Raw genomic sequence first — 26,588 nt, 5'->3', positions numbered from 1 at the left:
AAAGTGATGCACCTGGGATAAAACCGCCTGGTATGTCGGATCCACCCTTGGCAATCATCAACTGTGATGTCCATGGCTTCAAGGAGGGATATCTGGTCATGTGGCTGATGGTCATAAACCTTCCACCTCCATGCAGAAAAGGCAAGGCAAGGCAAGGCAAGTTTATTTATATAGCACATTTCATACACAGTGGTAATTCAAAGTGCTTTACATAAAAGAAAGTGAAATAGACATTAAAAATCAATAAAAACATGGGAATAAAGATAATAAAAACAAGGAATTTTAAAATGATATAGAAATTGATTTAAAATAAATTTAAAAATTATTATACATAAAATTCATTGCAGTCAGTTCGGACATATAGCACAGTGCTCATTCAACAAATGCACAGTTAAACAGATGAGTTTTGAGTCTTGATTTAAATGTGGCTAATGTTTTAGCACATCTGATCTCTTCTGGAAGCTGGTTCCAACTGCGGGCCGCATAATAGCTAAAAGCTGACTCCCCTTGTTTTGTGTGAACCCTTGGTATTTCTAACTGACTCGATCCTAATGATCTGAGTGGTCTGTTCGGTTTATATTCAGTGAGCATATCAGCAATATATTTAGGTCCTGGGCCATTGAGTGACTTATAAACAAGTAAAAGTACTTTAAAATCAATCCTAAATGTAACTGGAAGCCAGTGTAAGGACCTGAGGACTGGTGTGATATGCTCAGATTTTCTGGTTCTAGTCAGAATCCTGGCAGCAGTGTTCTGGATGAGCTGCAGCTGTCTAATGGTCTTCTTGGGAAGGCCGGTGAAGAGACCATTACAGTAATCCACCCTGCTGGTGACAGACTGGAAACAAAACATCTAATTCTTGCAATGTTTTTGAGATGATAGTATGCTGATTTAGTTACAGCTTTGACATGACTACTGAAACTAAGGTCTGTCTCCAGAATCACCCCAAGATTTCTGACTTGATTTTTAGTTGTTTGACCCCTAGAGTCAAGGTATGCATTCATCTTCCAAATGCAATGACTTCAGTTTTCTCCTTGTTTAACTGAAGGAAGTTCTGGCACATCCAACTGTTAATTTCATCAGTGCATTGGCAGAGGGAGTCAATGGGGCTGTAGTCATTTGGAGATAAGGCTAGGTAAATCTGGGTATCATCAGCATAGCTGTGATAGGCAATTCGGTTGTTCCTCATTATCTGACTTAGTGGGAGCATATACAGGCTAAAAGCATATACAGAAAATAACTCCTCTATGGGGTTGAGGAAAGGTGAATAGGGTGGAAGGAAGAGACTTACCAGTCTTGGGTGGACTTCAAACCATGCTGTTATTGCTTGAATGAATGAATGAATGAATGAATGAATGAATGAATGAATGAATGAATGAATGCCTTTATTGTCACTGCACACACATACAAGATGCATGTACGGTGAGATTTTTTAAGAGCATCTCCTCACTCAGTGCAAAACATGTAAAAAATATATTTCCATTACAAAAAAACAATAGGTAATTTCAGCAAATAACTATGGATAACGATAAATAATAACACAAATAAGGGATAAGAAGGGTATAAGATGAGGTAGGGGTAAACAGCTCTGTGGTACAACGAGAGATAATTTACAGGTGGTATTCCACAGCAATTATGAAATAATTATTACACTTCGATTAATATAAACAAGATGGATATTCACATTCAACTGTCCATGTATTGCACATTGAGAGAAAAATAAAATAAGTAAATAAATAAATAAATAAATGGAATGATGCGAATGATGGAAAGCCACATTGTCCCAGGTAATTACAAAAGGTCCTCATGCTTTCACCCTCCTGATCCTGCTCTGGAACCAGGCGCTGGTGGAGATCATTGAGAAAGGCAAGGAGGCGCTCTGTATTATAGGGTCCAACCTGACATCTGTGAAGGAGTAATCCTGCATTTGCAATTGCTGCACAGATGGTAATGTTTGCCCCTCTCTGTCCTGGCACATCAACTGTGGCGCTTTTTCCAATTACATTTCGTCCACGTCGAAGTCTTTTGGCCAGATTGAATCCTGCCTCATCTATGTATATGAATTCATGAGGGGCCTGGTTGGCCTCCAATTCTATAACTCTCTGAAACAAAGTTTATGTAAATCATGTCATTACTGTATACCATACTGTACTGTAACCTATTACTGTGTAGGTTACCTACTTGCAAAGTGCAAAGCTTATAGAACTGGACATTGAATATACACTATACCTGGACATATTGTTGTCGTAGCTCCTCTCAAAGGGAACAGTGTAGAGCAGCTTCATCCGCACTCTGTGTTTGGACAATGTCCGCGTAATGGTTGTGAGGCTGATGCCATCGATATTGTCAAATATCTCATGGTCCTCCACAATTCTAGTTTGAATTTCATGCAGTTTTATTGCATTATTTGCAACAACCATTTCTACAATGGCAAGCTCTTGATCATTATTGAGGAGCTTTCCTCTTCCCCCAGAGGGTGGAAGACGTTGCATTCTTTAGAGGGACAAAAAATTCAACATATGCATTACTGTATGACCTTATTGACATGTCAAGTGAGAATAGAAACAATCCATGTAAAATGCAATACTTACCTGTTGGTTTGTTGAAAGATGCGTATAATGGAGGCAACCGTTGACCGCCTCAAATTGGGCTACACTCTTTCACCAGCCTCTCTTAGTGAAAGACCGTGGTTTACATGGTCAATGATAGTGGCACGAATTTCATCACTGACTACTGTTCTTGCAGCCCTTGGAATACCACCACCACACATTGTTACACCTCTACCTTGCCCTCTCCTTGGGCCTGCTCTTCTCCCTGGCCCTGCTCCTCTCACTGCATCTTTCCCTGCTCCTGCACCTCTCACTGCATCTCTCCCTGCTCCTGCACCTCTCACTGCATCTCTCCCTGCTCCTCTCACTGCATCTCTCCCTGCTCCTGCACCTCTCACTGCATCTCTCACTGCACCTGCACCTCTCACTGCTCCTGCATCTCTCACTGCACCTGCACCTCTCACTGCTCCTGCACCTCTCACTGCATCTCTCACTGCTCCTGCACCTCTCACTGCACCTGCACCTCTCACTGCTCCTGCACCTCTCACTGCCCCTGCACCTCTCACTGCCCCTGCACCTCTCACTGCACCTCTCACTGCTCCTGTATCTCTCACTTCTCCTGCAGCTCTCACTGCATCTCTCACTGCTCCTGCATCTCTCACTGCTCCTGCACCTCTCACTGCTCCTGCACCTCTCACTGCTCCTGCACCTGCTCCTCTTACTGCTCCTGTATCTCTCACTGCTCCTGCAGCTCTCACTGCACCTGCACCTCTCACTGCTCCTGCACCTCTCACTGCCCCTGTATCTCTCACTTCTCCTGCAGCTCTCACTGCATCTCTCACTGCTCCTGCATCTCTCACTGAACCTGCACCTCTCACTGCACCTGCACCTCTCACTGCTCCTGCACCTCTCACTGCTCCTGCTCCTGCTCCTGCACCTCTCACTTCTCCTGCAGCTCTCACTGCATCTCTCACTGCTCCTGCACCTCTCACTGCTCCTGCACCTCTCACTTCTCCTGCAGCTCTCACTGCATCTCTCACTGCTCCTGCACCTCTCACTGCCCCTGTATCTCTCACTTCTCCTGCAGCTCTCACTGCTCCTGCATCTCTCACTGCACCTGCACTACTCACTGCTCCTGCTCCTGCACCTCTCACTTCTCCTGCAGCTCTCACTGCATCTCTCACTGCACCTGCACCTCTCACTGCTCCTGCATCTCTCACTGCATCTGTGTCAATGTAATAGAAAAAAATAACCCCTGCCACTGAGTCAGACTGGAATCAGCTGTGGTTGGCCCAATTTACCCAACATAAATCAGCTGTGTGTCAATTATTCAATTGTTTGTTTATTATCAGCTGAGATATATTGTTTTTGAACTGATATCATTGCAGAAGCAGAGGTTTTTATACTGTATCTAAGGTTTGGAATATTGTTTTTGCTATTGTGGGATGTTGTGTGTTAACATTCGTAAATACTACAAAAACAATCCATAATTTTGTTGGAAGGTATAGCTTGTCTGCTAAGAAAATGTAAGCATTGTGGAAATGTGTTCACTGACTGCATACTGTAAAAAAACTGTAATGGAAAAACTGTAATGTTGTGTCATTTGCTTTCAGCAGTGCACAAACTGCATTCAATAGGTAAATCCTCTTCGCTACTGTAAAATTAAAACCTAATGAGTCAATATACAAATGTAAAAGGACTGCATATTCATTAAATAGATGCTATCATTATATACATTACTCTTTTTAAAAGGAAAAATGTATAAAATAAAAAAAGAAGAAAAGGAATAAATAAATAAAACATTAAATAAAGAAAGAAAATTTGACCACCAAAACTAACCTAAAAAAAGTTCCATCAGTTCTAATGGTGGCATAATATTCATTTGGTTTACAGGTTGTTAAAACTAGCTTCTGACAGAATACACTCACACACAAAACACTGCAGCATGTGACCTGTCCATCAAAAACAAAAGCAAATTAGGATACAATTTAATCAGGAAATACTGTAGTATTCAGTATTCATTGAAACAAAACTTTTAATTATTTAAAAATAATAGAACAGACTACACTACTGTTACAGCATACCTGAGTGGAGGAACAAAAAGTTGAGAAAAATTCCTAAGAACAATTGCATGTTGAGAGGCCTGTGGACTGGAGTAAATGCCTTGTTGTCTGAAGATCAGCTCTAATAAAGGGGTGATGTAGGGGACAGGGGGTGTTTTTAATAAAGGTTTTGATGAAGTATAGAAAAAGAGAAGTTTATGGGTTAAGGTTTATTGTCAGGGGAAGTCATTTATGTTCATATCATGAGTGTTGGTTTCAGCATTTCATAAATGTATCATTCTCCCAAAAATAATTATTCATTTATACGATACATTTATGACAGAGAGAGCATCTAAAAATATATTCTTAATGCATCAACTTTAATATGCATATGCATATGAACAGTAAGCATTGTGTTTAACCTATAATTTTGAACTACTGTGTGTCTGCAAATGATTATGTAGGCAGAAAAAAAATGGTCTCAGTCTGAGAAACCAGTATACTGTAAGTGTGATGTTCTATGAAACTAATATTCTGCCATCTTATTGTTTACTATGTTCTACCTTTCAAATCAATTGTACACTTTTCTACCAAAATGAACAACTCAGGTGGCAAAACGCATTACGTTTTTTTTTACATTCCTTATACAATCAAAATTAAAATATGAGGAACAAAATTACAGTGGGTCTGAACTTTTTTTTTATTGTTGGCATTTCACCAAAGACAGGGCACCATGAGACTACCTTGAATGTGATATTTTGATACAAGTACAATGAGTGAGCAATACAAATATCTGTTTACATGCGATGCGCAAAAGGAACAGTTTTTTTTTCTTCATGGGGATAAACATTTTGATACTGTATATGTTTGTACACTGTATAGGTTAACTGAATAAATAATTAACTTTATTATCTGAATATGTCATTGCCACATTGCTATTAGTGTTTATCACAATTAAACTAAATTACTGTATCAAATCACATAAATGTTATTTGATCTAATAAATAAGTAAATGTAAGTGTTTCAGGTTCTGCAATGAAAAAACTTTACCTTAACTCACAAAACTGAAAATTCTGTCATTATTTATACTAACTCTCATGTCTTTGTATGAGGGTTGTATTGCTTCCTTCCTTCTGTGAAAAAAAAAAGAAAAAAAAAAAGTTATTTTGAAAGTTTCCATTGTTTCCCTTTCAAGCTCCAAAAAAAATCATTAGAACTTTATTCCAAGTCTTCTGAAGTAACCCAAATAATAATATTTCATCATTTACTCGCTTTACTCACATTGTTTCAAACATTACTTTTTCTGCTCCATGAAACATAATGAGAAATTCTGAAGAAGAATGTACTGGCATCTCATTTCCATGTAATGATTGAGTTGGACTTCCATGATCCCTTTTCACAGACTGTGAGGTATTTTCTAGTTATTAACATTTAAACCTATACAGTGCTGCTTGAAAGTTTCTGAACCCTTTAGAATTTTCTATATTTCTACATAAATATGACCCAAAACATAATCAGATTTTCGCACAAGTTCTGAAAGTATAGACAAAGAGAACCCAATCAAACAAATGAGACAAAAATATTTTCTTTGTCACTTATTTATTCAGGAAAATTATCCAATATTGCATATCTGTGAGTGGCAAAAGTATGTGAATATCTTGGATTAGCAGTTCATTTAAAGGTGAAATTAGAGTCCATCTGTGCAGAGGTGTTTTCAGTCAGTGCAATGACTATCAAATGTTAGTACTTGACCTGTTTTATTTAAAGAACAGGGATCTATCAAAATCTGATCATGTTTGTGGAAGTGAATCATGTCACGAACAAAGGAGATTACTGAGGACCTCGGAAAAAGAGTTGATGTTGCTCATCAGGCTAGAAAAGATTACAATACCATCTCTAAAGAGTTTGGACTCCACAAATCCACAGTCAGACAGACAAATGGAGGAAATTCAAGACCACTGTTACCTTCCCGAGAAGTGGTCGACCAACAAAGATCCCTACAAAGCAGAGCGTGTAATAGTTTGCGAGGTTGCAAAAGCTCCCAGGGTAACTTCTAAGCAACTAAAGGCCTTTCTCACATTGGCTAATATTAATGTTCATGAGCCCACCATCAAGAGAACACTGAGCAACCATGGTGTGAATGGCAGAGTTGTAAGAAGAAAGCCACTGTTCTCCAAAAAGAAAATTGCTTGCTAAAGATCATGTGGAGAAGCCAGAGGACTGTTGGAGAAAAGTTTAATGGATGGATGACACCAAAATAGAACTTATAGGTTTAAATGAGAAGCTATTATGTTCGGAGAAAAGAACACACTGCATTCCAGCTTAAGAACCTTATCCCATCTGTGAAACATGGTGGTGGTGGTACTATCATGACTTGGGCCTGTTTTGCTGCATCTTGGCCGGGACAGCCTGCCATCATTGATGGAACAATGAATTCTGAATTATACCAGCAAATTCAAAAGGAAAACGTCAGGACATCTGTTTAAGAACAGAGACTCAAGAGAACATGGGTCATGCAGCAAGACAACAACCCCAAGCACACAAGTCATTCTAACACAGAATGGTGAAAGAAGAACAAAGTTAATGTTTTGGTATGGCTGAGTCAAAGTCCAGACCTTAATCCAATTAAAATGTTGTGGAAGGACCTAAGCAAGCAGTTCATAGGAGGAAACCCACCAACATCACATAGTTTAAGTGGTTCTGCCAACCTGAGACCAGGTAGGTTCTGCACTGATCAGCATTTAGAAGAAACTTTACCTTCAGTTACTGCAGCAAAAGGGGGTCACACCAGTAAAAAGTGTCTGTTTTTACCCTAAACTCCAAATGAAATACCAAGTAATATTTTTTGTACAGTATACTCAGGACATATTTATCAACTAAATCGTGCATGACAACTTACATTGATAGTCAAAACATTTTTAGACATGCAATGTCTTTAAACTTTATTGTTGTGTATTGTGTCTGTTTGAGAAATTTTTAGACATGTAAAGCACTTTGGTCAACTGGTGTTTTAAATTTGTTATATAAATAAATGTTGATTGATTGATTGACTGAAACTTGTTTTTCATCAGTGTTTACAGAAGGAGTAAAAAGATACTTGAATAATGCACTTGTTTTTATGCAAAATAATTACATATATACATTCAAGAATTCATGAATAATAATTGAAATTACAGGGGGAAAAAAACAATAATAAAGACCATCAGAAAAAGTCTAAGTTCTCTATTATCGATGGCCGGGTAACCTAAATTGCTTATGCAGTTGAACTTAGTGATGGATGAAGGTCCACAAAGATTTCTTGAGACACAACCCCTGAGTCTAGCACGTTGAAGGTGGGGAAAAAGTGTCTGAATGAGGAATCCTGCTTTACCTAAAATATTTGAAAGATATCAATATAGTTAATCTGTATATATGAATGTTTTCAAAAGGCACATCAAATGAAATAATACACAACAATAATATGAAAAAAGAAACTAATAATACATAAAATACTACTACTACAAATACATTTATTTGCAGCTTTCATACACAAACATTGATACATTAAAAAAGAGAAATAATAAAAAAGATACGAGATACAAATAGGGTAAAATGAAATTAATTTCATAGTTATAAATAATATGGAAGCAATGGCCCGAGAACTGATCCTAGTGGAACACAGAGTATTTATTGTTTTCCTAATGTACAGTCATCTGGGCTTTGCAGATAGATAGCTTGCAAAGCAATTTAATACCCTTACTGAGTGGTCAGTAAGTGTACATGATAAATTGTTCACATAATTCACATATAATCTAACTATAAAACACAAAGCAGTTAAATAGGAAAATAGTAGTTTAAGACAATACACCTGTGTCATCAAGGCAGAGGTCCTGAACTCCCACACAGGACACTTCAGTATTACACTGTTCATCTGTCATGCTGTTGCATGAGACACATTTTAATCCATTTGGGGCATTGTTGGGCTCTATAAAGTAAGTGTGTATGTATTAGTTATATCTTTAATAAAATAAATATATTATAATGTGAATAAAATCATAAAAGCAGTTTACTCACCAAGCAGACTGGCATTGTTACAGTGATCAGTGGAGCAGCAGGAAACACTGACAGCTACATTGACAAAACCAAAACCAACTGATGCTATGACTGGTGAACTATTCGCCTTCTGCTCCAAACAATATGCTTTGGGCAAAGAGGTCCTTATGATACATGTATTGACATCTGCTTCACACACAAACACAAAGAAATGGCCACACTAAACATAATGGAGAGTTTAAGGTGTTTGAAATGATACAATAAGATATAATATTTCACGGAAATAAACTGAAAAGGGGGGTAGCAATATAAAGCTAACCTGACGTGTTTCCATCAATCCTTAAAACAGCACAAACTTCACCAGAAATAGCCATGAGCAATGGATTCCCACAGGCTGGACTCATAAAACTAAGACACTGTAGCATTTCAACTGTTCATTTCAAAAGAATTTAAAATTGTATAAATAAAATAGCATTTTAAAGGAACACTTAAATGCTATAGAGGATACATATGAAAAACATTTATTTGATTACACTTTTAATTGTCTTAAATATCTTATTTTGCATTACCTGCGTGAATGAATGAAGAGGTGAGGCAGAGTCCCAATATTAGCCACATCAAGAGAAAAAGGCAAAGTTGTACAAAGAAAAAGTATGGTGGCAGCCACAATGAGATTCCTCTAACTGCATATAAAGTAGTCTACAAAATAATATTGAAACATACTGTAGGGTGGAAGGGTTGAAACCTTATCAAATGATGTAGTGTGTTTTAAATTATTTACATACGTCATAGTTTCTGTGTGCTGTATTATATTTCAAATATTAAATGGCTCTGTTCATTTTTATGTAAATTACTAATTTACATAAGACCTTCTGTTGATGCTTTCAACTTCCTGTAAACTGAGAATAACTCAAAATGTGTTAGAAGATAAGCAAGTTCATTAAAGGTTTCAGTGTCTCTCATAAAATCCCCCTGGAAATGTATGCTTTTAAAAATACACAACCATTCAAATGTTTGGGTCTGCAAGTTTTTTTTTTTTATGTGAAAAATTCTCCATTTCTTTGATCAAAAATACAATACTATTGTGAAATATTATTACAATTAAAAAAACGGTTTTATATTTTAATATATATTATGGAATTTATTCATGTGAGGGCAAAGCAGAATTTTCAGTAACCATTAGTCTTTATGGTCACATGATCCTTCAGAAATCCTTCTAATATGCTTATTAAGAAACATTAATATACATTGTAGATAGATAGATAGATAGATAGATAGATAGATAGATAGATAGATAGATAGATAGATAGATAGATAGATAGATAGATAGATAGATAGATAGATAGATAGATAGATAGATGGATAGATGGATAGATGGATAGATGGATAGATAGATAGATAGAATTAGATTGCTGTTTACTCACAGATGAATTGGTTAATCTGTAAACACAGCAATCTAATTTATACTATATACATATATCCGCAAATATGTTGGGGATTAATGCCAACTCTATTTGATATTCTAACACTTTCTAGGACTTGCATGCTACATCTTACCCTCAATAAACTGTATTAGGAACATACTTTTTTTTTTTAAACCACACAGAAAAGACAAATACAAAATGCATGTTTTTATTAAGTCAATATTTTATCCATGCATATACTTGTATATACTCAAAAATATAGAATTGGAAATAAATAGTCATTACATTTCAGGGTATTAATTCACAGCACCCCCCACAAGATACTGTTACACAGTATACATATATAGATTTATTGATTTGTCGTTAAACATATCTCTTCATCACAACTGTTGAAGTCTTTATTTTAAGCAGGCACAATGTACAGATAATGCAACTACAGTCCAGTCCATTATTGTGTGCTGCTTAATTCTGTCTGCAGGGGAACTTGAAAACAGTTTGCAGGATGAGAAGTTGTAATGAAGTTAATATTGCAGCAGGTTAGAGTATATAGTAAACTTTGCCAGTGAATAAATTACAAAGGACAACTGATGCTATAATAATTTGTCACTTAAGTTATGAAATATTCCACACACCCTTTTGTCTTCTTGGGTGAAGTGAACAAAAGGACAGAACAAGATTTTAAACCATTCAGATAAATGTTATCTTACCAATAATAATTAAAAGAGTAGTTTAGCCAAAAATGACAATTTGTTGAAAATGTACTCAGCCTCAGGCCATCCAAGATGCAGATTAATTTGTTTCTTAATCGGAACAGATTTGGAGAAATTTAGCATTACATACTTACTCACCAAAGGATCTTCTGCATTGAATGGGTGCCATCGGAATAAGAGTCCAAACAGCTGATAAAAACATCACAATAACCCACAAGTGATCTGCATGTCTTCAGTGCAAAAATTAACATCTTGTGAAACGAAAAGCTGTATGAAACAAATCCATCAAGGCATTTTAAATTTAAAACATTGCTTCTGGCCAAAATACAAGTCCATAATCCACAATAATGCTTCCTCAAGTGGAAAAAGTTGATCACATGTTGTCATCTCACATCAAAATATTGGTTTAGAACTGTTTTAAACTGTTGTTGCTTGTAAACAATGTGCATATTTCTCTCCTAATACATAAATATTTCTCTCCTGATTCAGACTAAATTTTTTCACTAGTTTGAAGTTTAAAAAAATTATGATGGATTTATTTATTACAAACAAGCATCTTTGCCCAACAGTTAACTGATAGACTGGAGTCGTGTGGATTACTTGTGCATTATTGTGATGCTTTTATCAGCTGTTTGGACTCTCATTCTGACTGCACCCATTCACTACAGGTGAGGTGAGCAAGTGATGTAATGCTAAATTTCTGCAAATCTGTTAAATGAAGAAACAAACTGATCTACATGTTGGATGGCCTTGCAGTCACTGGCCTGAAGGTGAATATACATTTTCAGCAAATTTTCATTTTTGGTTGAACTATTCCTTTAAAATAATTAAAACAAGCTTCTACTGTAAATCAGCATTCAAGTTTTTTCCTTTTTTTTCTTTTTCAGTGCTTGGCTCTTTGTTGGGATTAAAAATGGGAGACATACTGGCAACATAACTGTGTGACTGTAAAACTAATTTCTCTGTTCCACCTGCAAAGGCAAGGAATGGTTCGGTACTGGGCCTGACGCAAAAACCCTCATATAGGAAGACACATCAGGTTATAAGACAGGCCTTGGATACACCACAGGGGAGATATTACAGAAAAGTGCAATAAAAAATAAATATAGTGAGTATCTGATCACTTCTTTAATAACATTTGTAGATTACGCTTGATCGCCTAACAAAAATATAGTCACATTACCTGATAATAGAAGGCCAAAACATGTAACAATGTACCATGCCTGCTAAATAGCTACAGTAGCTGTGCTTCAGGGCAAATGGGGACCTTCTGGGAAGTTTAGGGAAGCCCACTCTCCATGGCATCTTTGATTGGCGTACTTAAGTACATTTCTCATTGGCCGTTTCTCAAACAGAGAATCTGCGAATTACTGGTAAGTGCTGTCTCTCTATTGTTGACTGCTGGCCTGGTCAGCGAGTCAGGTTGAGGCAGTAGAAATCTGTGAGTGGCAAAAATATGTGAATATCTTGGATTAGCAGTTCATTTAAAGGGGAAATTAGAGTCCATCTGTGCAGAGGTGTTTTTAGTCAGTGCAATGACTATCAAATGTTAATACTTGACCTGTTTTATTTAAAGAACAGGGATCTATCAAAATCTGATCATGTTTGTGGAAGTGAATCATGTCACGAACAAAGGAGATTACTGAGGACCTCGGAAAAAGAGTTGATGTTGATCAGGCTAGAAAAGATTACAATACCATCTCTAAAGAGTTTGGACTCCACAAATCCACAGTCAGACAGACAAATGGAGGAAATTCAAGACCACTGTTACCTTCCCGAGAAGTGGTCGACCGACAAAGATCCCTACAAACCAGAGCGTGTAATAGTTTGCGAGGTTGTAAAAGCTCCCAGGGTAACTTCTAAGCAACTAAAGGCCTTCTCACATTGGCTAATGTTAATGTTCATGAGCCCACCATCAAGAGAACACTGAGCAACCATGGTGTGAATGGCAGAGTTGTAAGAAGAAAGCCACTGTTCTCCAAAAAGAAAATTGCTTGCTAAAGATCATGTGGAGAAGCCAGAGGACTGTTGGAGAAAAGTTTAATGGATGGATGACACCAAAATAGAACTTATAGCTTTAAATGAGAAGCTATTATGTTCGGAGAAAAGAACACACTGCATTCCATCTTAAGAACCTTATCCCATCTGTGAAACATGGTGGTGGTGGTACTATCATGACTTGGGCCTGTTTTGCTGCACCTTGGCCGGGACAGCTTGCCACCATTGATGGAACAATGAATTCTGAATTATACCAGCAAATTCAAAAGGAAAACGTCAGGACATCTGTTTAAGAACAGAGACTCAAGAGAACATGGGTCATGCAGCAAGACAACAACCCCAAGCACACAAGTCATTCTAACACAGAATGGTGAAAGAAGAACAAAGTTAATGTTTTGGTATGGCTGAGTCAAAGTCCAGACCTTAATCCAATTAAAATGTTGTGGAAGGACCTAAGCAAGCAGTTCATAGGAGGAAACCCACCAACATCACATAGTTTAAGTGGTTCTGCCAACCTGAGACCAGGTAGGTTCTGCACTGATCAGCATTTAGAAGAAACTTTACCTTCAGTTACTGCAGCAAAAGGGGGTCACACCAGATATTGAAAGCAAAAATTAACATACTTTTGCAATGCACAGATATGTAACACTGGATAATTTTTCTCAATAAACGTTCTCTCACTCGTTTGATTCGGTTCTCTTTGTCTACTTTCAGGACTTATGTGAAAATCTGATTATGTTTTGGGTCATATTTATGTAGAAATATAGAAAATTCTTAAGGGTTCACAAACTTTCAAGCAGCACTGTATATATATTGAAAACTGGTTAACAATGCTGTGTAAGTGTTTCTAATACAGCGGCTGAGGGAGTCACTGCAATTTGACAGCTTTCTCTTTTCTGTAAATGTCTCAGTTTTTATCCATATAAATGCTACTGTGGATTGTTTTGCTTTTGTTATTGGGGCAAATGGGAATGCAAAAAGTTGTAGTTTCTGCTCGGAAATGTAAAAAGTGTCTGTTTTTACACTAAACTCCAAATGAAATACCAAGTAATAATTTTTGTACAGTATACTCAGGACATATTTATCAACTGTTAAATCGTGCATGACACAACTTACATTGATAGTCAAAACATTTTTAGACATGCAATGTCTTTAAACTTTATTGTTGTGTATTGTGTCTGTTTGAGAAATTTTTAGACATGTAAAGCACTTTGGTCAACTGGTGTTTTAAATTTGTTATATAAATAAATGTTGATTGATTGATTGACTGAAACTTGTTTTTCATCAGTTTTTTTTTGTTTACACAAGGAGTAAAAAGATACTTGAATAATGCACTTGTTTTTATGCAAAATTAATTACATATATACATAAAAAGTTTCAAGTATACTGATTGTATGCATTTTCAAAGCATTCAAGAATTCATGAATAATAATTGAAATTACAGGGGGAAAAAAACAATAATAAAGACCATCAGAAAAAGTCTGAATTCTTTATTATCGATGGCCGGGTAACCTAAATTGCTTATGCAGTTGAACTTGGTGATGGATGAAGGTCCACAAAGATTTCTTGAGACACAACCCCTGAGTCTAGCACGTTGAAGGTGGGGAAAAAGTGTCTGAATGAGGAATCCTGCTTTACCTAAAATATTTGAAAGATATCAATATAGTTAATCTGTATATATGAATGTTTTCAAAAGGCACATCAAATGAAATAATGCACAACAATAATATGAAAAAGAAAAAAATAATACATAAAATACTACTACTACTACTACAAATACATTTATTTGCAGCTTTCATACACAAACATTGATACATTAAAAAAAGAGAAAAAATAAAAAAGATACAAGATACAAATAGGGTAAAATGAAATTAATTTCATAGTTATAAATAATATGGAAGCAAAAATGGCCCGAGAACTGATCCTAGTGGAACACAGAGTTTTGCAGATAGATAGCTTGCAAAGCAATTTAATACCCTTACTGAGTGGTCAGTAAGTGTACATGATAAATTGTTCACATAATTCACATATAATCTAACTATAAAACACAAAGCAGTTAAATAGGAAAATAGTAGTTTAAGACAATACACCTGTGTCATCAAGGCAGAGGTCCTGAACTCCCACACAGGACACTTCAGTATTACACTGTTTATCTGTCATGCTGTTGCATGAGACACATTTTAATCCATTTGGGGCATTGTTGGGCTCTATAAAGTAAGTGTGTATGTATTGGTTATATCTTTAATAAAATAAATACATTATGACAATAATCTATCATAATGTGAATAAAATCATAAAAGCAGTTTACTCACCAAGCAGACTGGCATTGTTACAGTGATCAGTGGAGCAGCAGGAAACACTGACAGCTACATTGACAAAACCAAAACCAACTGATGCTATGACTGGTGAACTATTCGCCTTCTGCTCCAAACAATATGCTTTGGGCAAAGAGGTCCTTATGATACATGTATTGACATCTGCTTCACACACAAACACAAAGAAATGGCCACACTAAACATAATGGAGAGTTTAAGGTGTTTGAAATGATACAATAAGATATAATATTTCACGGAAATAAACTGAAAAGGGGGGTAGCAATATAAAGCTAACCTGACGTGTTTCCATCAATCCTTAAAACAGCACAAACTTCACCAGAAATAGCCATGAGCAATGGATTCCCACAGGCTGGACTCATAAAACTAAGACACTGTAGCATTTCAACTGTTCATTTCAAAAGAATTTAAAACCGTATAAGTAAAATAGCATTTTAAAGGAACACTTAAATGCTATAGAGGATACATATGAAAAACATTTATTTGATTACACTTTTAATTGTCTTAAATATCTTATTTTGCATTACCTGAGTGAATGAATGAAGAGGTGAGGCAGAGTCCCAATATTAGCCACATCAAGAGAAAAAGGCAAAGTTGTACAAAGAAAAAGTATGGTGGCAGCCACAATGAGATTCCTCTAACTGCATATAAAGTAGTCTACAAAATAATATTGAAACATACTGTAGGGTGGAAGGGTTGAAATCTTATCAAATGATGTAGTGTGTTTTAAATTATTTACATACGTCATAGTTTCTGTGTGCTGTATTATATTTCAAATATTAAATGGCTCTGTTCATTTTTATGTAAACTACTAATTTACATAAGACCTTCTGTTGATGCTTTCAACTTCCTGTAAACTGAGAATAACTCAAAATGTGTTAGAAGATAAGCAAGTTCATTAAAGGTTTCAGTGTCTCTCATAAAATCCCCCTGGAAATGTATGCTTTTAAAAATACACAACCATTCAAATGTTTGGGTCTGCAAGTTTTTTTTTATGTGAAAAATTCTCAATTTCTTTGATCAAAAATACAATATTATTGTGAAATATTATTACAATTAAAAAAAACTGTTTTATATTTTAATATATATTATGGAATTTATTCATGTGAGGGCAAAGCAGAATTTTCAGTAACCATTAGTCTTTATGGTCACATGATCCTTCAGAAATCCTTCTAATATGCTTATTAAGAAACATTAATATACATTGTATATAGATAGATAGATAGATAGATAGATAGATAGATAGATAGATAGATAGATAGATAGATGGATAGATGGATAGATGGATAGATGGATAGATGGATAGATAGATAGATAGAATTAGATTGCTGTTTACTCACAGATGAATTGGTTAATCTGTAAACACAGCAATCTAATTTATACTATATACATATATCCGCAAATATGTTGGGGATTAATGCCAACTCTATTTGATATTCTAACACTTTCTAGGACTTGCATGCTACATCTTACCCTCAATAAACTGTATTAGGAACAAACTTTTTTTTTTTAAACCACACAGAAAAGACAAATACAAAATGCATGTTTTTATTAAGTCAATATTTTATCCATGCATATACTTGTATATACTCAAAAATATAGAATTGGAAATAAATAGTCATTACATTTCAGGGTATTAATTCACAGCACCCCCCACAAGATACTGTTACACAGTATACATATATAGATTTATTGATTTGTCGTTAAACATATCTCTTCATCACAACTGTTGAAGTCTTTATTTTAAGCAGGCACAATGTACAGATAATGCAACTACAGTCCAGTCCATTATTGTGTGCTGCTTAATTCTGTCTGCAGGGGAACTTGAAAACAGTTTGCAGGATGAGAAGTTGTAATGAAGTTAATATTGCAGCAGGTTAGAGTATATAGTAAACTTTGCCAGTGAATAAATTACAAAGGACAACTGATGCTATAATAATTTGTCACTTAAGTTATGAAATATTCCACACACCCTTTTGTCTTCTTGGGTGAAGTGAACAAAAGGACAGAACAAGATTTTAAACCATTCAGATAAATGTTATCTTACCAATAATAATTAAAAGAGTAGTTTAGCCAAAAATGAAAATTTGTTGAAAATGTACTCAGCCTCAGGCCATCCAAGATGCAGATTAATTTGTTTCTTAATCAGAACAGATTTGGAGAAATTTAGCATTACATACTTACTCACCAAAGGATCTTCTGCATTGAATGGGTGCCATCGGAATAAGAGTCCAAACAGCTGATAAAAACATCACAATAACCCACAAGTGATCTGCATGTCTTCAGTGCAAAAATTAACATCTTGTGAAACGAAAAGCTGTATGAAACAAATCCATCAAGGCATTTTAAATTTAAAACATTGCTTCTGGCCAAAATACGAGTCCATAATCCACAATAATGCTTCCTCAAGTGGAAAAAGTTGATCACATGTTGTCATCTCACATCAAAATATTGGTTTAGAACTGTTTTAAACTGTTGTTGCTTGTAAACAATGTGCATATTTCTCTCCTAATACATAAATATTTCTCTCCTGATTCAGACTCAATTTTTTCACTAGTTTGAAGTTTAAAAAAATTATGATGGATTTATTTATTACAAACATTATTACTTGTGCATTATTGAGATGCTTTTATCAGCTGTTTGGACTCTCATTCTGACGGCACCCATTCACTACAGGTGAGGTGAGCAAGTGATGTAATGCTAAATTTCTGCAAATCTGTTACAATGAAGAAACAAACTGATCTACATGTTGGATGGCCTTGCAGTCACTGGCCGGAAGGTTTTACATTTTCATACATTTTCAGCAAATTTTCATTTTTGGTTGAACTATTCCTTTAAAATAATTAAAACAAGCTTCTACTGTAAATCAAGCATTCAAGTTTTTTCCTTTTTTTCTTTTTCAGTGCTTGGCTCTTTGTTGGGATTAAAGATGGGAGACATACTGGCTGTGTGACTGTAAAACTAATTTCTCTGTTCCACCTGCAAAGGCAAGGAATGGTTCAGTACTGGGCCTGACGCAAAAACCCTCATATAGGAAGACACATCAGGTTATAAGACAGGCCTTGGATACACCACAGGGGAGATATTACAGAAAAGTGCAATAAAAAATAAATATAGTGAGTATCTGATCACTTCTTTAATAACATTTGTAGATTACGCTTGATCGCCTAACAAAAATATAGTCACATTACCTGATAATAGAAGGCCAAAACATGTAACAATGTACCATGCCTGCTAAATAGCTACAGTAGCTGTGCTTCAGGGCAAATGGGGACCTTCTGGGAAGTTTAGGGAAGCCCACTCTCCATGGCATCTTTGATTGGCGTACTTAAGTACATTTCTCATTGGCCGTTTCTCAAACAGAGAATCTGCAAATTACTGGTAAGTGCTGTCTCTCTATTGTTGACTGCTGGCCTGGTCAGCGAGTCAGGTTGAGGCAGTAGAAAGATGAATCTGGCAGAACCAGTTGGACATGAAGACAAGGCCTTTGAACTCAGAGCGGAGCTGTAGGATCTGTGTCCGAAGCTGGATCAGCGCGAGCTTTCAGAAGTCCAACAATGTCTGAGTGGGAAGCCTTCATGGCTACCGACAGAGCTGTGTGTCCATCCTATTAGTGATAGAGGAAAAGAAATGAAATTTAAATGATGCTGAAAGGCAAGTTTGTGGTTTATGAGGATGATCAGGTCTCACAACCTGCCCACACTGGGATATTCCTAATTTGTGTAGATCCTATTGTGATTGTTTGAAATGGACACACAGAGATTGGTGTGAACAGCAAAATATTAAATAAAAAAAAATGTAAGTATGCTTTTTCTTCTCTTATATGCACACTTTGTAACCCCATAAGAACAGACCTGTGATTAATATTTGGGTCACAGTCCAGCTGAGAACCACTGCATTAAATGCACTCAGTTTGTTTAAGTGATTAAAGATGCATTATTATGGCTTCACCAGCCTGTGGGACGGATTCAACTGTCAGATTCTGAGAAATTGTCATAACTGGCAATAACACCCATTCTTTTTTCAAAAGGAAACAATATTGAGAATTAAGCATTAGTATATTAAATGTAAGCATTAAATAGTCAATACTCAGACATTTTTGCAGCCTATCTGTTTTCAACATTGATAATAATAAGTAATATTTCTTGAGCACTGAATCAGCAAAATAAAATGATTTCTGAAGGATTGTGTGACACTAAAGACCGGAGTAATGGCTGCTAAAAAAAATCAGATCTGCCATCACAGGAATAAATTACATTTTAAAACATTAAAATAGAAAACAGTTATTTTAAATAGTAATATTTTTAAAAAATTAAATAAATGAATATATGTAGGATTTTTAGTATAAGAGACTTTCAAAACACATAATAATAATAAAAATGAAAATAATAATAATAATAAAAAAACTTACCGAGCCCAACTTTTGAACAGTAGTGTATATATTATTCTAAGAAAAGATTTAACATACAAACTATAGTTATGTTAATATGTTTTTCTAATAATAATATAAGACTACATTTTTATTTATAATAATAAAAGCTAGACCCATTAATAGTAAATAACTAATAAGTAAATGACTATAATAAAAATCTGAAGTAACTACTTTTTACCACTAGGTAGCAGTGTTGCATTTCCTTTAAATAAAATAAGCACTCAACTGATGGCTTGTCAGTTTCATGTGGCTCTTTTGTGAAAGCACTGAGGCTCATAGTTTTCCCTAAAATTTCTCTTTAACATATTTCCAAATGTGTCTTGCACTTTGAAGTGTCACATACTGTCAAAAGCACTTACACTAAAACATTTCTACCTACTTCAATAAAAAAAAACATAGGTTACCATGACTTATTGATCACATAATTTTTACAATGTATTTTTCTAAAATGCATATAAAAAAGCAAAGTAATAGGCCCATCGAATTTCTAATGTGGAGTAAAAATGCAAAATTCCTATTTTCAAGAATAGTATGGGAATGCAGTGACCTCAGAGTAAAAGGGGTGTTTTTAAATGCTGCGTCTCACTCACCTTATCTGTGAGTGATATGTCACACTCTGGTCTGTCCAGCAGTATTTTGGCTATCTCAGTATGGCCGTGCTCACAGGCACACATCAGAGCAGTGGATCCATCCTGGTCCTGTATGTTCACATCAGCACTGCAGTCCAGAAGAACATGGACCATCATCGTCCGGCCATGACTAACGGCAAGCATCAGTGCTGTCTGCCCTGACTAGAGTGGAGTAATAAAAAAAATCTTATTTACATAAAACAATCTTCATCATACCATATAATAATGTACTAAATAACAGCTGATTGCTGCACTCATAAACAATTTGTACAACATAAACCATTTAGAATGTAGTTGTCTGGTATAACAAATGTCAGTAGGCCTACACGACAAAATTGTGTGTTTTTGCAGTACAGGATATCGTGCTATCTTGCTGTGTGTACCTGGCTGGCTCGAGCATTGATTTTGCCCATTCTCAATAGCTGATGAGCCACTTCCATGTCCTCAGGGCTCTCTGCCGCAGTAAGAGCTGCCAACATTATAGCAGTGTAGCCGGCCTTGTTCTGATGATCCACCTCACACAGTCCTAATTAATATAAAATTAAAGAGAACTTTGGTATATATAGAGTTTGAAGTGAAAGCGAGTGAGAAGCAGAAGTTGAGAACTGAACATCATCTGTTTCCATTCAATCAAATAAATAAATTGATACACACACAAAAGACAAGAGTGGAAACTGCTACTATATGTGTAAAAATAATATAAAATTGCTGTAAATGTAAAAACTTGAATTAGACAACAGACTTCTATATCCAAACCAATTAATCAGCAATTCTGAGAAACCCCCCCCACATGATTGTAAAGCGCTTTCGGTGTACAGCTATACACAATAAAAAGCGCTATATAAATGCATCATTCATTCATTCATTCAATTCTTTGGACATTTTGGGATTGTAGATTTTGGCATTAAAAATTAAATACAAATTAAAATTCTAATTAAAAATGCTGATTATTAGGTTAAACTTGCCTCAGGTATGAACATGCAGGTCTCTCACCTGTGTCTAGTAACAGCTTGACCACAGAAAAGTTGGAATGGGACACACTGTAATGCAGTGCCATGTTTCCATTGCCATCAGCCAGGTTTACTATGTAGCGCATCAGAGTGGGAGTGTGGTAGCCCACCTCCCTCAGGTACAGCGTGACCGTCTCTGCCTGAGAGTCCTTCTGACTGGACACACGGAACCACTCCTGATATAACACCATCAGAACCTGCCTCTGAGATTCAACAGTCAAGAGTTAGGTCACTGAAGTACTTTAAGATTACATCTATATTGAGCATGATGAGTGCATTTATTTTCAACATTAATCAATATTAACTGCTTACCATGTCTTTATTTGGGGAAGCAACCTCAGCCATGCGATCCTTCAGGAAATGACAAGCAGCCATGAAGTTCTTATCAACTAACTCACTGCAATGACACAGATTTAGCTGTAATTTAAATCACAGGGACACATCAAACTCATAAATAAATAGACAGGACATGTCTTTTCTGCAGCCTAAGAAACTGTTTACAAAAAGAGACAATGAAAAGCTACTTCCCAGAAAAAGTGATATTAAATCATGCATCAGTCTTTCAACTTCAGACGAATTACATCACTGTCAAATACAGATTGGCTGCAGACCTGAGCCTCAAAAGAATATCTGTATTTGATACACATGGAGAATGAATTGTTTATCATTTTACATTCTTCTGTATGTGTGTTTTTAAACCCTTGTGTACTGGTGGGCCTATACCTACATTAACTCATTCAAAAGTTTGGGGTCAGTGAGATTTAAATAAAGATTTTAAATAATTTTAAAAGAAAGAAAGAAAGAAAGAAAGAAAGAAAATCTTACTGTGCCAAAAGTTTGACACTTTTGATCCTATTAGATATTGATGGTTGGAACTAGTTGCAGAAGAATATTATCTAATATGGTTCAGTAATATTAACTTAGAACTAAAGCATGATATAAATGTATCTTTGTGTCTGGTGTATGAGAGTGCATGCAGATAAAATTTCAGCATCATCAGCCATTTGTTTGTCTGCCAACTTTACCAAAACAGCAGAAAATTAGAAAAATTTATAATTACAGCTTTCTCTATCCCAAAATCATTAATATTTTAATAAGAAAGGTGTTTTCATAATCATAAAAGAAGACCACACGCTCCGGTTTTCCCATACGGCCATGTAGCTTTAAATGATTCAGTCTTTTGTTCTGAAGCAGTCCTTTAAGTGGACCAGTGACTGGGCATATTAAACTTGTCACTCAGCGCTTGTACTTTCCTGCCAGATGTTGGACAGAACAAAAGGCAGGATTGTGTCTGATTCATAACAGAGGTTCCTGCCTTGGGAGACATGCATGAAGGGTCACTGCACACTTTAATGTGTTAAGCCAGCATATTATGAGCTAATAAGCTTTTCTCACCAGGTTGAAAAGGTAAAGGGGACTAGCACAAAAATAAAAGTCTTGTGTATCGTCCTTAAATTCTCTTTGAAGTTTTTACCATGCATGGCAGAGATGCCATTGGCTGTAGAACATTATATAACTCTCATCAATTGACCACTTAAGCCGTAAGGGCTTGAATGAGTTACTTGTTGTTAGCAAAAAGAAAAGCAATCACTCCAACCCCCTCTTTTCACCACGGCCCTCCATCTCACCTGACAGGCTGCTCCTCCTGGGGTCCCATGGCGGCCTGAGCAGCATCAGGCTCCTCAGAGCCCTCTGCCACCTCCGCCTGAACCCCATCACCTTGCTCCCCAGCAGCAGCAGCCTCCTCCTGGGCCGTTCCACTCTCCTCTTCCTGCTCCACCTCAGGCTCCGAGCTATCCAACTCCTCAACCTTGTCCTGATCCTCCTCCCCACTGGAGTCCTCACTGGAGGTGGTCTCATAGCTGGACACACAGATAACTTCAGTCAAAGGGATTCTTTTAATAGTACCCCATTTTGCATTAGCACACTTTTCTATAATCAGGATTTTATGTTTAGTAATGACAATTTTATTTTATATAATTTTATTTTCACCAGAACTTTTTATAACTATTTGGTTTACATTAATAAGATAAAAGGGTCTTTTAATCTATATTCTACGCAGTCCTTACTGCTAATGGCAAACCAATGTAATTTGTTGGTTGTGAATGGACAAGTAAAATTCTTGTGTTTATACAAGTTCTTCAAATGAGAGGGTCCTCTGTGGGGTCTGAGGGGTTCTTATGTGTTGAGTCGGTCTGAATAATGCCGCTCTTCATGGATGTTTTCAGACAGGCAAGAGGAATGGCATTCCCACAATTCCTCAGGGATATGGGTGAATGGAGGCCTATAGATGCAGGTCAGGTGACTATACATTTATTAGGGTGGTGAGTATGAGGGCCTCTTTTGAGTACCTCAAATCAGAGACAAGGAGGCCATGCGTTGGTTGAGTGTTATGCTCTTCTGCTATCGTCTTAGTAATCAAGATTTCCAAATGTGATTAGTCTAATAGCTCTGCATACGGCTTATAAATAAGAGAATTGGACAGAAAATGAACATGCTGGGCAGCCAAAGGTGGCGATTCAGCGTTTTGATACTGCTATTTGTGCTTGGCTGACAGCGCTAAGTAACAGAATTAAATTATATTATGGTGGTTTGGGTCAAAACTGTGTGCAAATTCTGAAATCACCAGCTGTCATCGAACAACAGCAGTGCAGGGCCTCTCTCAGGATAATCACAGTCTATCAGACATAGACGCAAGCCAAATCTGCCAACACTCCCACACGGTCTGAGTCTTTTCAAATAATATTTCAAAACAGCAGTATAAATAAAAGGTCATACATGTATGTCACTTGATATTATTCACAATATAGATATGCATGTTTTGACATACTGATAAGATAAGGTCCTTGTGTTTTGTTAACCAGTCATGCGTATTAATTAATTCTGAACTCTTCTGCTCAAGGAACCAGCATATTGCAGCATAACAAAATGGGTGCCAACTCCAGAAATCTCTGATATGAGTATCTTAAACACCAGCAATTCATGGTACAGCACTACTGCAAGCGAAAAAAATATACTTACAAAAATATGTTTTATGTAAATGAATTGTCTACCAATATATTTTTGGCCATTTAAAATAAATAAATAAATGCATTTTCTTTTTTAAATGCAAAGCATTTAAATATATTTTGCCTTCCATATATTTCAACCCAAGATAATACATTTGAAGATTTTTTTTTTGTCCATAACACATATGAATACAATTTTGAATAGAAATAAGTAATGAATAAAGCATAAATGTAGGCTTTATTGTAGTCTGTAAGATTAGAAATGTATTTTCTTGCACCTGAAATAAATGTTTTGGTATATGAAGATTAAAAGCAAATATATTTTCAATGAATTAATAAATAGATCAATACGCTCAATGAAATTAGAGAACTCCAAATTTATGTGCTAAAGAAATAGATCAGTTAAGCTGATTTTAGCTATTCCTTTCTGATCAGGCAGGCCAGCTGTTTGCCCTACTCTATCAGGAGGATAATTATCTTATTGTTGAAGGCTGGTCAAATACAGCTGAGACAGAACCATCTCTGCTGGCAAGCTAAACAAATCATTCACCGGCGCACACAGCAACAGGAAGACAGACAGAGACACAGCAAGTGAGAGAGAGGGGCAAAGAGAGGACTTTGTTCTTTGTGTCATCTCACTAGGCCTCACTCATCATGCAGCGGCTCTCACAGAAAACAATGCTGACACCTCATGGCCCATTTCTAACAGAGCACTGTGATGAAGGATGAAACAAATTAAGGGATGCAAAGAGACAGGCCGGACATCTGATGCATGGATGTTAATGAAATAGGCTCATCCTTCAACACTTCACATGAAAACACCAGCAACTGTGATTCTGGGGGAATTAGTAAATGTAAGGCATAACCTTCATTTATGTCCCCCATTAGACTTTAAGGAGTTTTACACAGGTGATTTTATGAAAAGCATTACCATCCATATAAACTATTTTGCTGCATGCAGAGAAATATGCCAAAAAACATACCCTCCATTTACGCCAACAAACTTCAAGTTCTTCTTCGCTCCCCCTTTGCCCTGTTTGTCAGGACAACTGTTCTTCTTCATGATGGATTTGAGGCCTGATAAGGGGGAGATGGTCAGATAAGTGAAAATGTAAGCCAAGTTTGCACCTGTTCATCATCCCTAGCACTAACTCTATGCATCACACAATCCATTTGTCCAACCTGAAAATAAAGAAGTCTAGGAGATATTACTTTTGAATGTCTTGAAATGCCTTTACCAGAAGTAATGTGAACAACAAATGCTGAGCCGTACACTTGCTGTGCTCCACAGAGCGGGTAAGTCAGATGTACTCATTCATAATGTAGCACACCAAACTGTCAAAACAACTGTTAGTCACAGAGGTACTTATATTTCAAAAGAAATAAAAAGAGACCACCATTCTTACCTAGACCACAAGAAATTCTCATCAGTCATGTGATCGTAAAAGAGATAGAATAGAACAAAGCATTTCCAGAGATTTGTTCCCTAGTGGGTGGCTTCTGGCCTGGCCTTTCCCGCGAGTCATCGTGCCATGGCCCTGTTGCCTGGCGGCCACTGGATTTGCCTTGTAGGTGGCGTCGACCTATTCTCCCCCTGTCTCCGTCCCTTGTCTCCTTGGATGGCCTTCCTCGGATCGGCCTCTGTCGCCAGCGCAACGGAGTGACTCCCTCTGCGCTCGCTGAGCAGAGCATCGCTTTCTCTGGAGGCGATTCCCCCGCCAAAAATGGCTCTAATCAACGCTCGATCTCTGGTGAATAAGACCTTTCTGCTAAACGATTTCTTCACTACGCATTGTCTGGATTTTATGTTCATCACTGAATCCTGGACCAAGGTTGGTGATTTAACTCCCTTCTCCGAATTGGTTCCGGTAGACTGCAGCTTTTTTAATTCTCCCCGCCCGAATAGGAAAAGGGGTGGACTAGTAACTATTTTAAAAGACTCCTTTCTTGAACGCTGTCGGTCTGTTTCAGTGGATGTGTTTACCAGTTTTGAAGTTCAACTTCTCCATCTTGACTGGACCGGTCCTGTTTTATTAGGGGTGTTTTACTGTCCCCCTCATTCAGCAAAGGACTTCATACAGCAGTTTACTGAATTTATAGGCAATATTGCCATAAAGTACGACCGCCTTTTATTAGTGGGCGATTTTAACATCCATGTATGCTGTCAGTCAAACTTGTTATCAAAGGTGTTTCTCAAACTTATTGACTCTTTTAGTTTGGTTCAGTGGATAAAGGACTTCACTCACGTTCAGGGCCATATTTTGGATCTTGTACTCTCTCATTGGTTTGCCGTTTCTGATATTGAGATATCTGATTTTCTGCTTTCTGACCATAAGCCGATTTTATTTATTTAATGTCTCTTCCTAATCTTTCTCATTTTACTAAGAAATCTGTAACGCTGTCTCGGTCCTATTCTTATAA

At 36.6% G+C, this 26,588-nt stretch overlaps 1 protein-coding gene and 2 long non-coding RNA genes across 5 annotated transcripts in view; all 3 read right to left on the bottom strand.

Annotated features, from left to right (window-relative positions):
• Positions 1 to 6,181: 6,181 nt before the first annotated feature.
• LOC306878783 lies at positions 6,182 to 9,349 on the bottom strand. Its single transcript, XR_013784968.1, has 5 exons — positions 9,193 to 9,349; positions 8,943 to 9,053; positions 8,645 to 8,809; positions 8,439 to 8,555; positions 6,182 to 7,961 (listed from the first exon to the last, which is right to left on the bottom strand). It is a non-coding gene; the product is annotated as an uncharacterized lncRNA (long non-coding RNA).
• A 2,292-nt stretch (positions 9,350 to 11,641) lies between these two features.
• LOC306879336 lies at positions 11,642 to 15,767 on the bottom strand. Its single transcript, XR_013785001.1, has 5 exons — positions 15,616 to 15,767; positions 15,366 to 15,476; positions 15,068 to 15,232; positions 14,846 to 14,962; positions 11,642 to 14,393 (listed from the first exon to the last, which is right to left on the bottom strand). It is a non-coding gene; the product is annotated as an uncharacterized lncRNA (long non-coding RNA).
• Positions 15,768 to 16,621: 854 nt separating this feature from the next.
• The window catches only part of kank4 (KN motif and ankyrin repeat domains 4), a 48,356-nt gene continuing 38,389 nt past the window's right edge, over positions 16,622 to 26,588 (bottom strand). For all 3 annotated transcript variants that reach the window (XM_079432183.1, XM_079432181.1, XM_079432182.1), the window contains 7 exons: positions 25,151 to 25,244; positions 22,788 to 23,021; positions 21,472 to 21,556; positions 21,143 to 21,362; positions 20,533 to 20,675; positions 20,111 to 20,311; positions 16,622 to 18,695 (listed from right to left, as the gene is read on the bottom strand). In XM_079432183.1, the coding sequence (XP_079288309.1) occupies positions 18,582 to 18,695; positions 20,111 to 20,311; positions 20,533 to 20,675; positions 21,143 to 21,362; positions 21,472 to 21,556; positions 22,788 to 23,021; positions 25,151 to 25,244 (1,091 nt within the window). In that variant the 3' untranslated portion in view covers positions 16,622 to 18,581. The remainder of the gene's footprint in view (positions 18,696 to 20,110; positions 20,312 to 20,532; positions 20,676 to 21,142; positions 21,363 to 21,471; positions 21,557 to 22,787; positions 23,022 to 25,150; positions 25,245 to 26,588) is intronic.

Source organism: Barbus barbus, assembly GCF_936440315.1.
Source record: "Barbus barbus genome assembly, chromosome: 13".
Classification (NCBI taxonomy): Eukaryota; Metazoa; Chordata; class Actinopteri; order Cypriniformes; family Cyprinidae; genus Barbus; species Barbus barbus.
Note: the sequence above shows the minus strand (reverse complement) of the source record. Positions and strands in the feature narration are given on the sequence as shown.